A 21,541-nucleotide genomic window follows, 5' to 3' on the forward strand; every position below is an offset into this window, starting at 1 on the left:
CATACCCAGGCCAGTGTGACACCATGTGTTGCTCCACATCGTGTGTGGTATCACAGCGCTTCTCTGATGCTGTGTCTACATGATGCAGCACCAAAGAAGTGTGGAAAAGTTGCACACCAGCAGCTATGGTGCCCTTTTGAGGGTGCAAAAAGGAGCCTTTTTTGCAGCTCCTTTTTTACAGCTCCTTTTTGTGCAGCGGAAAGCAGAGATTGGGGCTGTGGCATGTAATTGCTGTGGCCTCAATCTGGTGCTAAAAAGGGTGGCTGAAGGCTGCCCCTTTTGGACGGTCTGTCAAGCCTATTAGTTTCATAGTCCTCATCATCTATGCACCAGCAAGAGATGAAGCTGCAAAAGGAGTCACCCTAAACATCTTCTAGAATGAGAGGAAATTGTATATGCTTTACTTTTCACAAGATGATGAATAACCTAATGGGACTTTACTTGCCCATCACAAGGCATTGTTTCTTTTAGAAGAATGGCAGAGAGAAATGTTTCAGGACTGATTAAAGGAAAAGGAGCAGGGAAGGTTGATACTTGAAGACATTGTTTTGACAGTGCCCATTAATTGTTTCACCCATGCTAATCAGGATCCTCCTGTACTTGCACTCTAATATATTTATCCTCGATTCTGTCCAACAGATTTAGCCGGCAGTGTATTGTTGATAAGGACAAGAGAAATCAATGCAGATACTGTCGTTTAAAAAAGTGTTTTCGTGCTGGGATGAAGAAGGAAGGTAACTTTTTTTCTAACCTCCTGTTCAAAGAAAAAACACTTTATATCAATTAGAAGGAAATAAAATCTATAAGCAAATAAATAGTGACTCTGGAATACTTCCTGAGAAAGCGGGGTTTTTTTACCCTCAAAACAGAAATAGAAATATGTCTCCAATAGGACGTTAGCTCATGGTGTAATTTTTTGCTACTGCTAAGATTTGGCAGGGGCTAATTTTAAAACAAAACATAACATGCTTTCTTCTATAGTCCTGTATAGAAGGTTGCAAGGAGCATACAACTCACTTGCTGCAACAGCTGCACTAGCTGCTGGTCTGCTTCTTGAAATAATTCAATATACTGGTTATTAACTAAAAGGCCGATATAGCTCAGGTGTAGGGTGACAAACTGCATCTCCCCATATCAATTGTATGATCCCTGAGATTTTCATGAGATGCTCTATTATCACTTGCATGGTCTGCATGCAAGAATAGAGTAAGTAAAGATTTATCTCCCTGTGGAAATAAAGTTTTAAGGGAAATTTTGGCAGTGATTTAGTGCGTTCAGTAAAATCACTGTTAATAATTATCACCAACGAGACCATGGTCCAAAACACACTGCAAAAATAATCCAGTTTGAGACCACTTTAAATGCCCTGGGTCAGTGCTAGAGAATTCTGGAAACTGTAGTTTTGTGAGACATTTAGCTTTCTCTATGAGAGAGCTCTGATGCCACAATAAACTACATTTTTCAGAATTCCCTAGCACTGAGCTTAAAGTGATCTCAAATTGGATTATTTCGGCAGTGTGTTTTCTCATTTTGGGGAAGGAGGGGAAAAAACACAGGGGAAAGGGACATGTGACCTTTGATGTCAGTGTTCTTTGTATAGATGTGAAAGAGATCTGGGAGTCCAAGTATACCACAAGTTGAACATGAGTCAACAGTGCGATGCAGCAGCTAAAAAGGCCAATGCAATTTTAGGCTGCATCAATAAAAGTATAGTGTCTAGAGTGCGGGACAGACCGTCCAAAAAAGACGGTCTCCTGGCGCCTAGCTTTAGTCCGCGGGGAAGCTACAGCCTTCAGACCGGGTGACTTCCCCACGGACCAAAAAGAATCCTCAAAAAGTGGGTTCTTCTTGCGGTGCGATTATGACACTGTAGTGCACCAATGGTGCACTCACAACATCATAATGGTGCCGTGACGTGTGGACGCTAGGCATCTGTCATGTAATGATGGCGGTGCCCATCTGTATAGGGCATATTCTCCATAGGGCAACGCCATTTTGACACCTTCGTCACGTGCGAAGGGTGTCTAAAAGCATCGCTCCTCGCATGTGACAAGGGCATCCTATTGCACCCATCTGGACCGGGCCTAGATCAAGGGAAGTAATCGTGCCACTCTATTCTGCTCTGATCAGGCCCCACCTGGAATATTGTGTCCAATTCTGGGCACCACAATTCAAAAAAGACATTGAGAAACTAGAGTGTGTCCAAAGGAGGGCGACTAAAATGGTGAAGAGTTTGGAAACCATGCCCTATGAAGAAAGAATCAGGGAGTTGGGGATGTTTAGTCTGGAGAAGAAAAGGTTAAGAGGTGATACAATAGCCCAGATTAAATATTTGAAGGGATGTCATATTGAGCTTGTTTTCTGCTGCTCCAGAGACTAGAACCCAGAGCAGTGAATGCAAGCTACAGGAAAAGAGATTCCACGTCAACATTAGGAGGAACTTCCTGACAGTAAGGGCTGTTCAACAGTGGCGCACATTCCCTCCGAGTGTGGTGGAGTCTCCCTCCTTGGAAGTCTTTAAGCAGAGGCTGGATGGCCATCTGTCAGGGATGCTTTGACTGGGAGTTCCTGCATGGCAGGGGGTTGGACTGGATGGCCCCTGTGGTCTCTTCCAACTCTGTGATTCTATGTATATAAAAGCATTTAATATTTAGTATATGTTGAATTCAGGAATCTTGTGGATAAATGGAAGAACCTTGGTTGGAATCTAATTTAGATAGGAATGAAAAAAAAAAAAACTAATCTCTGTGCAAATTTTTGTATAACTAATTAAAATCAAAATAAGATAGCACACACCCTCATTGGTCCTGGACTAGGAAGAATAAGAGCTACCTTGTTCTTTTTAAATTTTTGCTTGTTGCCATTTGAAACATTCAAAGAAGGAAAAGTGTCAACTCAATTTCAATCTGTTAAAAGAGCAAGTCATAATGCTGTTTATTTGCCCAATGTGGGCACATGCAAAAGAAACAGAACATCAATATTTAGTGCTCAGTATCTTAAATAAGCTCAATGTCTTACTGATACAGATTTACATGTCTCTAAATCCAGAAAGGAGATCCCAGAAATAATCCAGTCTGACACCACTTTAACTGCCATGGCTCAGTGCTATGAAATACTGGAATTTGTAGTTTGTTGTGGCACCAGAGCACTCACTATATATTTGTGTATATGTGAACAAAATTCCATCAATGAGATTGTCTTGTCTTCTGTGTTCTTTCTTGGTTTTCTTTTTTATTTAACTTTTATGCTAGAGATTATATTCTCATGATAGGATTATCTAGAGTGTTAAAAGCCTACATTTTTGAATTAAAGGTCTTGGGGAGTTATGGGAGCTGCAGTTCAAAAAAAGTAATATTTTAAAAGGTCTAGGCTCACCATATACATGTGTGTGTCTGTTTGGAAAAAATGGCCATATTGAAAAACCAAATTGAATTGCGTACAAACAAAACAGTCCTTTCGAAGATACTCGGTGCTGCAGTTGCTTTAAATAACTTCTAATGCAATCCAGCCACTTATACTGGATGATCAAAGCAGTTAGATGGACATTTTTCTGGTATGATTTTGTATTTAAAGATTTAACCACAGTTTGTTGTTTAGTTGCTGAGTTAAGAAATGAAAAAGATAGCATTTTCTCCAGTTAAAAAAGACTGGAGCATCATTCTTGATTCACGTCTACATGACCATTTATCACTTAGTGTTTATCACTGTACGGCATTTCTTATTATGACCTTAATAAAAGGCCCATCAGTGAATGTCCTTGGCTAAGAATCTAGTGCGCCTTCACCATAAAGTGTGTTCATTCTTCATATAAACTGCAGAACACTATATAGTGCACAGAACACTTTATTATTGAAGCATTGGTGCTGGCGCGCCACTTCTCAGATGCAGATTGCTTCCCTAAAAATAACAAACAGATCATTGGAAATACAACAGCTGCTCTTATAAAACGTTATGAGGGTCTGTGTAGACTGAGGAATATGTTGATCAGAACTGTGCTTTTCTATCCTTGATGTAACCTTGGACATAAAATAGGCTCAGGAAAACTGATAGGTAGCTGCATTTATCACTTTCATTTGTTGTATTAAAAGGAACACCTTATTGCTTCACCAGCCTTGTAGATCCACTCTCCCACCCTCTTTTCAAAAGCTTGTAGGAATATTTCTGTTTCAAGCTATCTGTTCAGCAGTAGAGCCTGGAAAAGTTAGTTTTGGTGTTACAATGTACAGAATCAACTCTTCCAAACTCTGCTTACAAGGCAGAACTTCTTACATCCTTAAAGCTTGCCATGGACTGAAAAAACAGCAGGTCATATCTAGAGTTGCACAGTGCTTTGATTCTTACTGAGCAGCTCCTTTCACCAATTCAAAGCTGCTTTAGAGAGTTGAGGAGCTCTGAGTTGGCCCTGGATCAAGAACTAAATCCTCAAGACTGGTCCTCACCCAAGACCCATGCTAAAACAAACAAACAAAAAACGGAAAAAAATTGTCAAAGAGAAAGATAGAAGCACTTTTATGCCTCCATTTTCTACATGACATTAATTGAAATTTCATTAAGAGTAAGTATCATTGAGTTCAGTGTTGCATTCTTTGGTACATATGTATAAGGAGATTATCACACGGATGCTTACCATCGCTAAAATGTGGCTAAATCATCCAAAAACCACAACGGTGTGAATACCAGTCATGTTTGTTTCCCATGATTAAATTGTCAGGGAGCCTCAAAGCATTTGTGCAGCAGCCATTTCTCCAATAACAGAAGTTCCTGTTATTGGAGAAATGACTGCAGCATGAATGCTTTGATGATGGGAGAGGAGCGGGATGTCTCCCTGATGATTTAATCATAGGAAATAAGTGCAACTGGAGATCACACCGCCATGGTTTTCTGATGATTTAGTCATGTTTTAGCGATGGTAAGCCTTCATATGATAATCTCCATTCTTTACAATGTTCCAATACATCCCTATGCAGTTTTACTTGAAATTGTCCATTATGCTCAATAAAACTTACACTCTGGAAAGGGTGCTTAGACTTGCAGTTTAAGGCCACAGTCCCACACTGATTTACCTGGAAGTAATTACTGAATACAGAAAGATTTACTACAATACAGTGCAGACAATTTAGCACTGCATTGTTAATTTTTCTTCTTTCCCTCCAGGTTTTCTTTCTTTCCTTGTTGAATGGCCAGTGTAGACAGGGTATAGATCAGGATCTACTGGTAGATTTGTGGGTAATTTAGTCAATAGTGTTTTTTTTTTACTTCAAATCTTTTAATTTAAGGGGAAAATATTCTTCTTCCCTTACTCTATTCTAAATTGATGCAAAAGAAAATGGGACTCCTGTACCTTTAAAGGTAGTGCAAAAGAGTGGATTTCAACATCTATAGTTTCTCCTTTGCTTTACCATCTGAAATCCCTTCTTCTACACAGTTTCGAAAGGTTTAGGAGCCCTCTCATCATTTGCATGTGGATGCAATAATCCTAAATTAAACTCATGGCATTTGTTTGTTTTAATAAGTGTATATGCCAGAGTATTTTATCAATACTGCTTATGGCTAACTTGTGCTGCCTCTTGGGTTTATTAGCGTGAAGGCCAATGTAAAATCAATAAAGTCTACAAACAGATGTTTGTTTGGGTCCTTGATATTATCAGATAACCAATATTATATTTCAAACATGGTAGGATTATTTCAGCCCAGAAATTACCCATGTGCTTTCAATGCATTGTTAATGAGTGTTTTAAAAAAAATGCTGGCGTTACTGGCCTAAATTTTTACTGTTAGTACCAACTAGAGTAGATATATTGAATATATAGGAATCACCTATATGTTGATTCATCATTCAACATTTGATTGAATGGATTTACTTTAGCTGAGTCATCAACAGGATTCTAGTCTCTAGGTGCACTATAAAAATGATGGGGAAGGACAGGTACTACAGAAAGTAGGATTAGGCTTTTTTGAGTGTATGGAAGAATGGTGAATAATGTTCATTTTTTTGACACACTAAACCTGCTCCTGGGTTTAGGAATATGTCACTGTAATGATAATAATATGGAGAATATGAAGAAACAGAATGGTTCCCAGTTGGCAAAGAGGTCAGGCAAGGCTGCATTCTATCACCGTACCTGTTCAACATGTACACTGAAAATATCATATGAAGAGCAAGTTTGGACTCAGAGGTAGGAGTGGAGAAAGGAATATCAACAATCTATGATATGCTGATGGCACCATATTACTAGCAGAAAACATCATAGACTTGGATCAATGACTAAGGAAGGTCCAAGAAAAAAGTGCAAAAGCAGGCTTACAGCTAAACATAAAGAAAACAAAAATAATGACCATAGAGGAGCTACATAAATTCATTTTAGATAATGAGGAAATCAAAATAGTTGAAGAGACCTTAATAAGGCCAGGAGAGACCATATTTAAAAACCAGGAAGTGAAAATGTTTCCAAATATCTGGGAGCTGCATGTGGCCCCTGGCCAACACCTTCCCAACCTCTGCTTTAAAGTCACCTCACGTAAAAAACATAATTTCCAGCATTGCACAGATGAAAAGCAGGACATGTATGGCAAAGCAATATTACTCAAAGAGTGTTGTTATGATGGCAAACATTATTAATGGATAGCGCATGGTAAGAGAGGCTACAGTAGTTTGTTTTTGCCTGAATCTAGAGGAAAGAGCAAGATTATACCCTGCCTCTTTTCTTCACCCTGATGTAGCTGAGTACAAACTACATTTGAACTCAGTTTGCAGCAACTGAAGTAAGCTGAGGACAAAAAGGGAAAGTGGGAAGAGAAGAAAGAAGCTGGGACATTTTAAAAATTGCTGAACAAGATGTATAAGAGAGGATTAATTGGAACTGACCATTTCAACTTGGGACAGTTGTAACATATGACAAATATTTAACTTTTTCCTTCTCCAATGCTTCTAATCCTGAGATTTGTCTCCCCAGCTACAGACTCAAACCAATATAGCAGTTTGCTGAGACTTCAGCAAACACTTTGCGATCTGGACCTCTCCACTGCAAACCCTGTGGCCATGTCTGTCATTTAATTCTTTAAAAACAACAATACAGTGATGTAAATTTGACATCATTGAATAAGGTGAAATTAGGCCCTCAGTTCAAGCACAAGCAATAGCAGCTTCATTTATATACCGCTTCTTACCTCACTGGGCAGTCTCTAAGTAGTTTACAATTGTAAGGTAATTGCCCCTATCAAACTGGGTATTCATTTTAGCAACCTTGGACGGATGCAAGGCTGAGTTGACCCTGAGCCCCTGGCTGGGACTGAACTCACAACCTTGTGGTTTGTGAGTGAGCAGCTGCAGTACTGACATTTAACCATTATGCCACCAGGCTCTTCTTCAGTCCCTCATCAGCATATTATGGACTTCTGTGCCATTCAAGCATTTGGGAATCAGCATGTTGTGCTTAGCTTATCTTCCCACATCAACTACTTTGGCAGCCTAAAAGTAGTAGCAGCTTTTCAGGATTACCTCTAAAAAGCCATGAGATGCAGTCTCAGTTCAGAAAAGCAACGGTCATAAACATATATTGTTTTAAGAGTGTTTATTATAATGTTACTATAAGATATAATAAAATGTTTGCTGTTTTTCTTTCTGAAATAACTACCAAATTTGGACAACACAGTCTATGGTTCATACAGTTTCTGAATAATACTTTGCAAAGCAGTTCAGCAACATTGTCTTCAAGCAAATAAATTACAATCAATGTCTGTTTTTCTCCCCAGCTGTCCAAAATGAGCGGGACAGGATAAGTACAAGGCGAAGCAACTCTGAAGGTAGCAACAGTCCTTCTATTAACACATTGGCCCAGGCTGAAGTGCTTTCTCGTCAGGTATGCCAATCCTGAAAGAGTCATTCTGACCTTTTTCTGTCTTGATCTTTTCTGAATGCAGGGTTCTTTTCATATTGATAACAGGGAAGAAAATTATAATTATTTCTATTTTATAGCAATAACTTATGCATGTTTCAGATTCAAAATAATTAACTATGTGATTAGTCAGGCACTAACCTCATTAGATGTATATTGCAAGGAATCTCGTGAAATATTTCCCCAGCTATTTTGAAGTTGATGGAATGCCTAGGGTTGAAGTTGATGGAATGTCTAGGGTTCAGAGCTTTAAAATCTACTTTTGTTGTGGCAATGAATACAGAGCTTGGCTAGGGGGTGGCAAGAGAAAAGGAAGGAGAGAGAGATATTATGATCATTCTATGCAGCCATCATAGAACCCCAGGAAAAAAAATTCTTCATGCAGATTAAAGATGAAATATTGACAATTGTCTGTGATGTACAATCTGACCTCTTGACTCTTCCAGACTGGTCAAAGAAGTGTGAGCTATCATAGTATAGCTCCTTCATTGTTTCTGGGTATTGTGTTGGGATGTAATTATTCACTAACTTTCTTTGTGAAGGTGGAAGTGAATAATTTCAACAGTTATCTTCCTGTTGCGAGAAAGTCTTAGGAAACTAAGCCATTGTTGAATGCTATTCGCACTCCAGGACTTATTCTGTGCAAAATTATGACATGGCCATTTTGCAAAGAAAACAGTATTTTCTGTGTGGAAAATAATATTTCAGTGCAGAAATATTAATTCATACACTCATTGCTGTTTCCCAACTCAACCATTTGCAAAATTTATGCAGAGGAAACCCCCTATTCAGCATTATTTGTGCTGTTGTTATTGTGTGCCTTCAAATCATTTCTGAATTATGGTGGTACTAAAGCAAACCTATTACAGGGTTTTCTGGCCCGTTTCTTCAGAGGAAGTTTGTTACCTGTTATTACCTTTCTTTCCCTTACCTTTGATGTCCATCTTTGACTTCTCTTTCCACTAAAGCTTCTTGAATTTGTAGCATAGCTACAAGAACTGACTGTCAGGAAAAGGAGTCGTGAAGGCTACAATCCTAGTCACACTTACTTGGGAGTAGGTCTCAATTGGACTTAACTTCTGAGTAGATTGATGTAGGATTGCTTTGTTAGTCTCTGTTGTCATGCACAAAACTTTATGTGGGCTTTCCTGTTACTAGGAGGAAGATGTATTATCTTTATCTACAGGCCAAATAACAGAGAGATTGATTATACACCTAGATGCACATTATTTATATGTGTGCATTAGAGTAGGCGGCAGCAGCAGGTCTAGGAGGCAATTTTTTGCCCTTGGAACCCCACAAGGGGCTACATAGACAGCCAAAATGGCCAAAAGAATATAAACAAATGCTAATGGCCAGGAAGACCATTATCATAATCATGCTGTGAAAACTTCAGGCCTGGCTTTGCAAAATGGGTATTACTGGGTTTTCATATTAAACACTGCAGAGGGTCCTGAACCTAAGTAAAAGGTGATACTATACTTGGAGACTTTTGATTAAAAAAGAAGTCTGGTAAGTTTGATGGAGTGAAGGACTCAGGGCTGCATGTTCATCCCAACTGTAGATACATTGTCTGCTGTTATATACGTTGTTGTTGTGTGCCTTCAAGTTGTTTCTGACGTCGTAACCCTAAAGCGAAACCTATCATTAGATTTTCTAGGCAAGATTTGTTCAGAGGAGGTTTACTATTGTCTTCCCCATATACTAGGGGATTGTATATTGAGCGGTTTATATGCAGAAACTGTAGGCACATGAAACACATTTGGTAAACATAACTAGAATGTTATTGTAAGGATCACTCTAATAATTTTTTAACTTTGTTCACAATTTCTTTCCACTATGATCAGATCCCTGTTTCAAGCCCCAGTGGTGGTAATACTGACATAAATATTAAGAAAATTGCTGGTATTAGCGATGTCTGTGAATCTATGAAGCAACAGCTCCTTGTTCTTGTTGAGTGGGCAAAATATATTCCAGCCTTCTGTGAACTACGGCTAGATGATCAGGTATGATTTAATACACTGGAAAACCTCTGTTGTTAACATGTGTACAGTGTAATATTTTTATTTTCAGTTTGGAAAGAACATGGAGCTACTGAACTAAACTAAATCTGAGACTCTGGGACAAGTTTATGAAATATTTGCACCTAGAATCTTTCATTGTTGAGAAAAGTCTTGGTAGGACTGGGTCTAGGAGCAAGACAAAGCAAGACCTGGTTCCAGGATATCCTTACCACACCAGCAGACAGAAGCAGATCAAGAACTTGAAAAAATATATTCCCAGTGACTTGGGGGGGGGGGGGGGATAACTGAAAGAGAAGTAATTTAGTGATTTACAGGTTCACTTTAGTGGATTTTAGTGATTCACTTTATATGGGTCACTGCTGATTTAGAATCAAACCAAGCATTCCCTTGGTACAGTATATGTGTGAACGAATTCTGTGTCTTCTTTTCCTTATGGGGAGGGAGGAGGAAATTTTACCTGGAACACAGAATATGGAGATACTTATCCCTTCTCTCCCAGTGCTGTCACTTAAGATGCATCTACAATAATGCAATTTGAGACCACTTAAGTGTTGTAGCTCCATCCTATAGAATCCTGGGATTTGGAGTTTTGCACGGTCTTTAGCCTTCTCTGATGAAGAGTGCTGGTGCCTCACAAAACTACAAATCCAAGGATTCTATAGGATGGAGCCATGGCATTTAAAGTGGCATTATTTCAACAGTGTAATGTAGATGCACCTCTAGATTAAATTTCCCTGTTTGTTAATTGTGAATTTATTAGTTACATTTTTATCATGCCTTCCATGCAATGATTAGTCCTCCCCCTGCTCCCAACTATATCTTCATAACCGTCCAGTGAAACAAGTGAAGCTGAAAGAGTTGCTGAAAATCACCTAATGAGTTTTGTGGCTCAGTGAGGACTAGAACCTCGCTTCCCCATGTCTCTGTGCAGCAGTTTAACCACTACGCTGTATTAGCCTCCATATTTTCATCTTGTGGGGTGGGGAGTATTGCAGTGATGATAGAGACAGCAGAGATAATTCTCCCTTCCTTGATCACTACTTTCTAAGATGTTCTTCCCATTCACTTGTCTGTAATTATTTAAGGGAAAACTAGATGCCTAACTGCATGCTACAAATCAAGACAATAAATTATCTCTGAAAGGAAATGCTAGAGACCTCTTTGTACTGTACTTCCTTTCCAGAGGCAAGTTGAAAGGCTAAAACTAATGGGGTCAGGGCAACTAAATTACATCTAGGGACAGTAAGGAAATGTTTCAGGTTTTTCATTATTGCTTTAAGTATTATATACACTAAAAAACTGGCAACAAAGCAACAAGAGAAAGCACTGTCTTTTAACATAATAGCAACAGCTACTTCATACGATGTGTCGATTTTACTTGCTTAATTTTTGATGTTACAATGTTTTGTATGCAACTTTTTCAAGGTTGCTCTGTTAAGAGCACATGCTGGAGAACACCTGCTTCTTGGAGCAGCAAAACGCTCGATGGTTTACAAAGACATTATTCTTTTAGGTAAAGTTACCTTTATGTTTCTTCTTAACAGCATCATCCTATCCATGTTTACTGAGAAGCAAGTGTTTGTAGCATAAGACTGAAATCAATGACACATTGGATTGAATCCAGAAATAGGCATGTGGTTGGCACAACTGGTCTCTCTTGTCCCCTCCTTGTGATAACAGACTTATCTGGAATGGGCTATAGCAGAGAGAAAAATGGGCGAGAAGGGGAGCGATCTGGCAAGAACATATTCTATTTTCCATCTACGGACCCTTAGGGCAGGATTGGGGGAAAATTGGCTCTCTTTTTGGCATTATAATTTTCATCATCTTTTTCCATTACCCTTTCTGGATGGAGCTGGTGGAAATTGCAGGCCAAAATATCTGGCAGGCCAAAGGTTCCCCACCTCTGTCACAGGAGAAAAAAGGTTGTTGAAGGAAGTAATTTGTATGTGTTTTCCTATCTAGAGCATAGAATCCCTCCATTCCTGAGCAGGAACGGTCTCCAAAAATTATATTAAAATGATAATTGACTGTTGTAGCTAGTTTAATGAGTCTTAATCTGCTTTTAATATTTGTCTGTAAAGGTAAGAGGGTCTCTCCTATTGGTCAAAACTTTCTCACCTACCTTAAGAACATAAGAAGAGCCCCACTGGATTAAATAAAAGGTCTTTGTACTCCAGCATCTTGTGCAAAACTGAATGAGTCTGGGACGTATGCAAGCAAGACACAAGTGAACATATGGGAGACATCAGGTCTTTTCACACTGTTATAATACTGTGATTCCACTTTAACTGCCATGGCTGAAGTCTATGGAGTCCTGAAAATTATAGTTCAGTGAGGCTGGAGAGTCTCTGGCAAAGAACTGTAAACTACAAATTCCAGGATTCCATAGGCTATTGCTATGGCAGTTGAAGTTCAGTTGTTTAGTGTGAAAGGAACTCTGCTTTATTAATTTTTTTTGTAAAATTAAATGCTATCACCAAACATATATTTATGGGGTGAACAACAATATGTACAGTTATAAGCTTTAATACAGTTGTCTCATGGCATACTATACATAGGAAGAAGCAGTGGTATGAATAGAGAAGCAACTTAGTGAACATTTAGATCAATGGATATATGCCAAAGCAAAACTAGAAACCAGGTAAGTGTTATTAGACTACAGATATTGTTGCTAATAATTGTTTTCTTTTCTTTTTTTAAGGTAATGATTTTGTAATTCATCGCAACAGTTCTGAAATTGAGATCAGTCGAGTAGCAAATCGGATTCTTGATGAAATAATACGTCCATTTCAGGAAATTCAAATTGATGATAATGAATATGCCTGTCTAAAAGCTATCCTCTTCTTTGATCCAGGTATTTTCAAAAATGTCCTCATGTCTCCCAAATATATTAGAGATAGGAAAAGGAAAATTTGATTAAGTTATTTGGATGAGCAGAACATTGTTGATGCTGGAAGAATTTTAGTTTGAGCCTCCTCTTGGATGTTGAAAGGTATCTTAATTCACATTGCTTAGACTTAAAGTCACAAGACTTGCCTATGTGTTAGGTGTTCTTGTCATATTAAAAATAATATGTCATTTGTATTCTGAGATTAAAATTATGCAGAGTGAAAGGAAACCTTTTGTAACTATTGGAGAGTAGGCATTTCTTGCTTTTTGTCTATTAACTTTATTGCACAGGTCCTGGAACGAGCCTGCTGCGTTCTAAAAGGGAACGTGATGGGGATGGGAGGCAGCATAGAAAGCATCTTACCGCACAGGGAGAATACTGCCTCTGCCGCTGGACATTCCCATTGCGTTTCGGATGTGTTCCCCTTGAGAAGCATTCCTGAAAATCGTCCCCTCTGGGATGCATCCGGAACAAGATGGGAACGTCTGGCAGTGGCAGCAGTGTGCTCCCTGTGTAGTAAGATGTGTTCTATGCCGCCTCCCATCCCCATCACATTTCCTTTTAGAATGCAACAGGCCCGTTCCAGGGCCTGTGCAATAAAGTTCCATGATAAGTAGTAACTGTTAGGTTTTCTGACTTAGCAATGTATTTGGATTCCCACCAGTACCCAGAGCCATGACTATATTTGCAACTGAAAGAGATCCATCTTAAATACCTTGAAAGCACCAAATCCCATCTGATTTTGGAAGCTAAACAGACTTAAGGAGTGGTGATTCTTTTTGGGACACAAATTGTTGAGACTTATTTTCCAGTTAATATCCTGTCTCACTAGAGACTCTATAGACAAGTAGAATGGATTATATTGTGCTTCATTGTCATTATTTTTCCTGATTATGTGTCTTATCCTTATGTGACTGTTTTAAGTTAGTGTTGTTTTAATAGGATACTTTATATAATTGTTTTAAAATACTTTTTAACTGTCAGGTCTTTAGCTCTGCTTTGTTTTAATTTATGCTGCGAGCCATGTTGCGACCTTGCCAGGAGAAATGAGGAGTATGCATTAAAAGGAATTAACTGATTCACTAATTAAATAAATTTTCTGTGTTCTCTGAAGATGCAAAAGGACTGAGTAATCCAATAAAGATCAGGAACATGAGGTTTCAAGTTCAGATCAGTCTGGAGGATTACATCAATGATCGCCAGTATGACTCCCGGGGACGATTTGGAGAACTCTTGCTGCTGCTCCCTACTTTGCAGAGTATTACCTGGCAAATGGTTGAGCAAATACAGTTTGTGAAACTCTTTGGATTGGTTAAAATTGACAGCTTACTTCAGGAAATGTTATTAGGAGGTGAGTATATCAGTAGATTTAACAAATGATTCCTTTTTTTTTTCTTCATTGGTCCAAGACATTGGAGAGTTGTGCTACTTGGAACAGATGGTAGGGGGTTAGTGAGCTCAATGTCTTGCTTAAATATAAAGAAAGTGTCCATACTCGAGTTGAGGGCGAAGCAGATGGGCATCCAGGAGTGGCCAGAAGCTTCTCCCAGCTCAATTTCCCTGGGGCCAGGGTAAACACGCGCTGCAGCCCCAAGGGCACCTCCTGCTACAGTCCCAAATGGATCACAGAAAGTAGTGGGAAAAAGGTGCTCCAATGGCATCCATCATGTAAATGCCACACCTCCAAAGCAGCCAGAAGCCACCCCATCTATCCTTCTGTTTCAGGTCATAGTTGTTCTGTTTAGACTACTGTGGGGCAGCTCATATGCCTTCACATGTTGTTGGACTACAGCTCCATAAACCCTCATTATTGTTTCTGCTGGCTAGGGATGATGCAAATTGTGGAAAACATGTGAAAGGGCACAATCTGATCACCCCAAATTTAGACCTTTGGATTCAACTAGAAATGCAAAATGCAAAAGGAAGTGTGGTCATGGTGGTGTCAATGCTGACAGCAGAAATTCTTTTATTATCTGGGAAGGTAGTGGTCTGTAGAGGTACTGTAGCTCTGTTTTAAAATATCTCATCACATTTTATAAGCTACTTTATAAGTTTTATTATTTCAAGCATGCAGTGTACATTAAACATTGGTTGAATTTGGTCAGAATGGGAACAAGCCAGTATAAATCCTAAATCTGCATGTTCATCTCCTTGCCTGACTATCTTTCCCCAAAATTCCCATGAGGAGAGCTCAGAAGCTTTTATCTCAACTGTTGATTAACTGAAGCTCAGGTCATGCAAATTCAACAACTTGTGGTTAATTTCAAGTAGGCTTGCTTTGAGGAAGTAACCAGATCAGAAGTAGTTTGTGTCAATAAACCATATTTAAGATTAATTCTGTTTGTTTGGTTTAGAGATAATAATAAATTGAAGTTTATCAAAAACAGAAGCAAAAGGCTTTGATTTCCTCTTGAAATCCTTTTAAAAGATGAAAGAAGTACAACTTGCACAGGTTCAATCCTGTCACAGGAAAATAATGACTAAGCACCAATTGTAGAATAGCAAAAGAAGGCTATGTAGACATTTAAGGATGGGAATATTTATAAGTTTCATTTTGTCCAACATTTGATTTTTTAAAAAATCTTCATTTCTTCCCATCCCAAATCTGTAGTTTGTGAATTTCTGTGATTCTTCAAAAAACAAACTGAAATGTAATTCTCCACTATTTATATTGACCAAATCCAATCGTTGTTTGTTGTGTGCCTTCAAGTTATTTCTGACTTATGGTGACCCTAAGGTGAATCTTTATGCTAATGTGTAAAGATAAAGAAAACTACTACAATGACCAATGCAGAGAAATAGAAGACAACAACCAAAAGGGAAGACCAAGAGACCTATTCCACAAGATTCAGGAAATCAAAGGAAGATTTAAGCCAAGGACTGAGATGCTCTACGACAACAAAAATAATTTAATTCAAGACATTGGATGTAAGACACAGATGAGTTATATAAAAGAGATGACAACATGAAGGAAACATGGAAATAAGAGTCATATGTATATGAACCCCAAATTTCTAAAAAGCAAGGTGAAAAATGCAACAAGAGAAATGGCAAAAAACAAGTCTCCAAAAACAGATGACATTTCAATCAAACTGCTACAGCCACATCGACAGAGTCAACTCTAATGCTAACCAAGATATGTCAACAGATATGGAAAACAAAGCAATGGCCAATAGACTGGAAACGGTCAATATACATCCCTATCCACATAAAAAAAAGAGAGACAAGAAACTGCAGGAACTAAAGGACCACAGCACTGATCTCACATGCAAGCAAAATTATGCTCAGAATTCTGTAACATAGCATCCAACCATACATGGGCCTGTTACAGACTGCCAAAATAAAGCTGCTTCGGGTCTCTTTGGAGGTATGCTATTTAAACGATGCATGCATCCTAAGAGTCCGGAAGCTGCACCAAAAGCTGCACTCCGGTGCTTAGGAATGGAGTGTGGCTTTGGTGCAACCTCCGGACTCTTAGGACCTATGCATCATTTAAATAGCATACCTCCAAAGAGACCCGAAGCAGCTTTATTTTGGCAGTCTGTAACAGGCCATGTAGAGAGAAAAAGAGGCTAAGGAACACCACTTGACCGCAACTCTGCCATGCGTTCACATATTCGCTAAGCCCCTAGTCACTGGGAGGCGCTCTTGCGTTATGGCCCCCGCAATGGCTATACGCCTGCCCAATTCACCCCCAGGTCCCGACTGACTCCCAACCCAGAGCTCCGTAGCCCTGGTACCATACCATGCAGATCCTGGCCTATGCTGCCAACTCCAAGTTGTGACAAAAACCCACAAACCAAGCGGTGGGTGGGTGGGAGAAGCACTCCATTGCCTCCTCCCTTCCTACTTGGCTCCGAACCGCTCGGAGCCAAGCGCCAACTGAGGGCCGGAGCCGGCTGCGCGGCCTTAAATAGGCCCCGGCTCCGCCCCCAGGTCACCTGATCCGGGAGACTCCTCCTCCAGGGCAACTGACCAATGAGCTTCCCTGGAGGACCGGAACTCCCAGATCATAGAGCCTGGCCCCTAGAGCGTCGTGGGGCAGAAGCAACTCCCCTTCCGCCCCGTGCACCAATAAGGAGAAACAGAATGGTTGCCAATTGGCAAAGGAGTCAGACAAGGCTGCACCTTATCACTCTACCTTTTCAACTTATATGCAGAATATATTGTAAGAAAAACAGGTTTGGACACAGTAGAGGAGGAGTGAAAATAGGAGGAAGAAATATCAACAATCTGAGAAATGCTGATGACACCATAATACTAGCAGAAAGCCTCACAGACCTCAAACAACTACTAAGGAAGATCAAAGAAGAAAGTGCAAAGACAGGCTTACTGTTGAACATAAAGAAAATAAAAATAATGGCCACAGAGAACTTACACACATTCAAACTAGATAATGAGGAATTAGAAACAGTAAAAGAGTTCTCATACCTGGGATCAAGCATTGATTAGAATGGGGATTGCAGCCATGAAATTGCAGCTATGAAAGAACTAGAAAAGATCCTAAAATACAAAGATATACAACTCAGCACAAATGTTAGAATCATATAAGCCATTGTATTACCTATTATCATGTATGGGTGTGAGAGCTGGACAGTTAAGAAAGATGATAGGAAGAAAATTAATTAATTTGAGATGTGGTGCTGGAGAAGAGTGCTGAGGATTCCATGGACAGCCAAAAGAACAAGCAAATGGGTCCTAGAACAGATCAAGTCAGAAATCTTTCTGGAAGCCAAGATGACAAAACTTTGGCTGGCGTACTAAGTCATGAGAAGACATGAATCACTGGAAAAAAACAATAATGCTAGGAAAGGTGGAGGGAAGTAGAAGGAGAGGAAGGCTGCACGCTAGATGGAAGGACTCTATTAAAAAGAGGAGTATGAGTTTTCAGGAGTCGAGCAGAGCAGTTGAGGAAAAGGGGTCTTGGAGATGTCTCATCAGCAGGATCACCATGGGTTGAGATCAGCACAAAAGCAGTTAACAAAAGCATCAAAGGTGAATCTTTGTGAGGTTTTCAGGCTATGGTGACATGTTCTAGAAGAGTTTTTTCCTGACATTTCACTAGCATCTGTGGCTGGCATCTTCAGAGAATGCTAACCTGGAAGAGAGTGGGTATATATATACTGTGACCCTGGGTGAGAAGTGATTCCCATGTTAATCTGTGTATTGTTCTGTTGTTGATGGCTTCCTCAGGGTAGGAGGATATGCAAAAGAGGATTAGTGTCTACTAATTGGTGATCGTTTGCTGGGAAAGCCTCTGACCCTGAATGGTTTCTCATTTGCATTTGCTGAGTCCTGGTTTTGGTGTTCTTCAGGACTGGTAGCCAAACTTTATTTACTTTGAGGGTTTCTTCTTTCCTGTTGAAGTTGTCCAAGTGTTTGTGGATTTCAATGGCTTCCCTGTGCATTCTGACTTGATAGTTGTTGGCATGGTCCAGAATTTCAGTGTTTTCAAACAGCATTTTATGCCCAGGATGTTTTATAACATGTTCTGCTACTGCTGATTTTTCTGGCTGACCCAGTCTGCAATGTCTCTCATGTTCCTTGATTCGTGTTTGGACGTTGCGTTTGGTGGTCCCTATGTAGACTTGTCCGCAGCTGCATGGTATGCGGTAAACTTTTGTGGCTGTGAGAGGGTCTCTCCTGTCCTTCACTGAGTGCAGCATTTGCTGGATTTTCTTGGTCAGTTTATAAATCATTTGGAGGTTGTGCTTCTTCACCAGTTTGCCTATTCTGTCTGTTACTTCTTTGATGTAGGGTAGAAATACCTTCCCTTTGGGTGGTTGCTTGTCTTCACTCCTTTGGGTTTTTCTGGGTCTGGCAAGCCCTTTGATGTCTGAGCTGGAATAAGCATTCGCCTGTAGAGCCCAGTCTAGGTGTTTCAATTCATCTTCCAAGAAATGGGGTTCGCAGATGTGTTTTGCCTGGTCTACCAATGCTTTGATTGTGCTTCATTTTCGTGATGGTTGGAATTCTTGTCAGGAAGAAACTCTTCTAGAACATGGCCGCATAGCCTGAAAAACCACTAGGATGCTGCCCATGGAAGCCTCCGACTTCACAAAGGTGAATCTGTCACAGTTTCTGAAGCTGAGAGAGTGTGGCGTGCCCAAGCTCACCCAGTGGATTTCCATGGCTGACTGGAGTTTTAAACCTTGGTTTCTCGGGGTCTCAGTCCAACACTCAAACCACTAGAATACACTGAATCCCAGTAAGAGCAACTATTCTTAGTACGGAGAGGATGATATTGTAGACACCTCCCATCTAGATCTTAAATGTGAGCAATTTTTTTTTGGGGGGGGGGGCAAGCGGGGAAGAACTGTAGTAATGAAACACTACAAGCATATTACAAGGATTCAGATCTGGACATTTAGTAGTTAGATATCTGAAAACTCTGTGCTGGAATTCTCTTTGCCCCAGATTCATTTTTTAAAATTCCTTCTTGATAAAAAGAAATGTGAAAATGTTGGGAATTTTTCTGTAAAAAGAAAATGAAATTGTCATCCATCCCTAAATCTAGATGGAGAGAAAGTTTATTAAGCATAATGTATTTTGGAATGAATCCTTCGGGGACTCTGCAGATAAAGATGATAGGAATTTGTGATACACAAAACCTATTGATAAAATGTCACATAGGCAAGTAGCACATGTTGTAAAATCCAGAATCAATCAAACAAAAGCAATAATATTGTACTTAATTTGCTTTGCCTAATGAGTATGAAGCTAACAATTACTCAAGAGTACTCTAAATGCCAATTAAAATATTTGTATAGCAAAAATAATTACTATTTCTATATTTTGCAAAAATGATATACTATAAAAACATATCATTTTTAGATGCAATAGAAAATGAGAAACACTAAAGAGAGAGAAAATGGCATTTGTAAACTATCTTTTAAAACAAGGGTTGGCAAAATGTGCTCTGGAGGCAGCATGTGGGTTCAAGAGCCTCCCCAGGGATCATATTGTCCCCCCCCCCAATGTCAACTAGGGGAGGTGGCATTTTTAACACATCTCTCCAACATTCAGTTTCTTTTAGGTCTGGGAGAGGACTTTTCTAAAATGCGAGAGAGAACAGGGAGTTAAAAACACTTCCTGATCTAAAGCAGTCCCTGTGAGATTTAAAACATGGTGAAAATAATCTCTAGAGAGAACTACGAGAGCCATACGCTCCTACTGAGGAGGAGGACAGCTATTGAATAATAATAATAATAATAATAATAATAATAATAATAATAATAATAATTGGTGTTCAGTGGCTCAATATTGTTCACAGAAGATACTTTTAAGCAGGTAGAACTAATATTGGACATTTGATCTCTAGATGGCATTTGGAGGGGGGAGGGTTTCTGAGTTTGTTTATTGCTAAAAGCTATAAGCCATCACAGTTCAATGCAACTGAGGTAAAATCCAAACAAATAAACTACAATAACAATAATAAATATAAAATAGGATACAGATAACAAGCAAGTGCTGCAAAAATATAAAAATGCAAAAATACAAAATGACCTTTAATATAAATTAAAAGCCCCTGGATCCAGTACCATGTATCTTCATCACCTCCATGTAATTCTTATAAATGATTTTGATGCCTAGATTTGCGACCAAGTCAAATTTTGCACCCATTGTTGTGATATATGCATTGTTGCCAGCCAATAGGATACAAATCTGATCAAGGGGAGGTCAACTGGAAAGGGAGAGGAGAATATAATTAAGACACATTTGCATAGGGGCCATATAAAGAGGTTATTGTAAAAGATAGTGGTGCATGGCCTCTACTCACAAATGCAAAGTCTTTTAGTGCACAGGAATATTATTATATTCCTTCCCTTCAAGTAGGCGGATGGATTATACGGAAAGAGGGCATTTGGGTGCAAAAAAGTGCTTTTGATTTTTTTTAGGCTTTGTGACTCTCCAGGTTCTCCTGGAGAGCCTATGTTGTCACCTATCATCCCCTTCTGTTTCGAAAGAAGAGTATTCAACCAACCAGATCCTATGTGTAATATTAGTTCTACCTGCTGAGAAGTATCTTCTGTGAATAATATTGGGCTACTGAACACAAGTGGTTTTTTTTTTAGTCAATGGCTGTCATCCTACTCAGTATTTTATGAGATTGTCCTCTGGACCTACAGTCTCATAACTCATCTTTATGGTTGTCAGCAACAGATAGTGACCCCCAAACCTACCTTTTCAGCCTGCCAGTGCCCCAACAGAAAGGTAGATTTTTGGTGGGATGGCTTCAACAAATGTAACTACACTGGCAAAGTTCTGTCATTACAATTATGGTTGATCATGCAGGATCTGGCCACTACAACATGTATCACATCTAATATGCAACTATTTTCATCCTTGCTTTTGTCACAGTTCAGTCCATAAAATCTTATAGGTTATTTTGATAAGGGAAATGAAACATTTCATACAGCAACATGTTAAATTGTACTGATGCATGTTTTGGGGATTTATTGCAGGTACTTCTAATGATGCTTCTAATCTCCATCCAGCACATCCTCATCTAGCTCAAGATCCCCTCACTGGACAAACTTTGCTTATAAGTCCAGTGACTGTTCCTGTACATTCAGAACAGATTTGTAAGTTTATTGCAAATATCATTTGATTATATAGCTTCTGTGGCTTATTTATATTTTATTGGGGGATCAGGTAATATTTGTCAGTAACATCATGCTTGTTTCTATTCCTTCCATACATGCATGCCATGAATTTGGTTCAAGTTA

General features: G+C 39.3%; 1 protein-coding gene across 1 annotated transcript in view; it reads left to right on the top strand.

Moving 5' to 3' along the window:
* The window catches only part of LOC149317428 (hepatocyte nuclear factor 4-gamma-like), a 31,732-nt gene that overhangs the window by 9,257 nt on the left and 934 nt on the right, over positions 1-21,541 (top strand). The window contains exons 3-9 of the mRNA XM_089518909.1: positions 640-734; positions 7,753-7,859; positions 9,743-9,901; positions 11,345-11,432; positions 12,624-12,776; positions 13,927-14,163; positions 21,278-21,397. Of these exons, the coding sequence (XP_089375035.1) occupies positions 640-734; positions 7,753-7,859; positions 9,743-9,901; positions 11,345-11,432; positions 12,624-12,776; positions 13,927-14,163; positions 21,278-21,397 (959 nt within the window). The remainder of the gene's footprint in view (positions 1-639; positions 735-7,752; positions 7,860-9,742; positions 9,902-11,344; positions 11,433-12,623; positions 12,777-13,926; positions 14,164-21,277; positions 21,398-21,541) is intronic.

This window comes from Sceloporus occidentalis, unplaced genomic scaffold (assembly GCF_023333645.1).
Source record: "Sceloporus occidentalis isolate IW3139 unplaced genomic scaffold, rSceOcc1.0.p SCAF_3, whole genome shotgun sequence".
Lineage (NCBI taxonomy): Eukaryota > Metazoa > Chordata > Lepidosauria > Squamata > Phrynosomatidae > Sceloporus > Sceloporus occidentalis.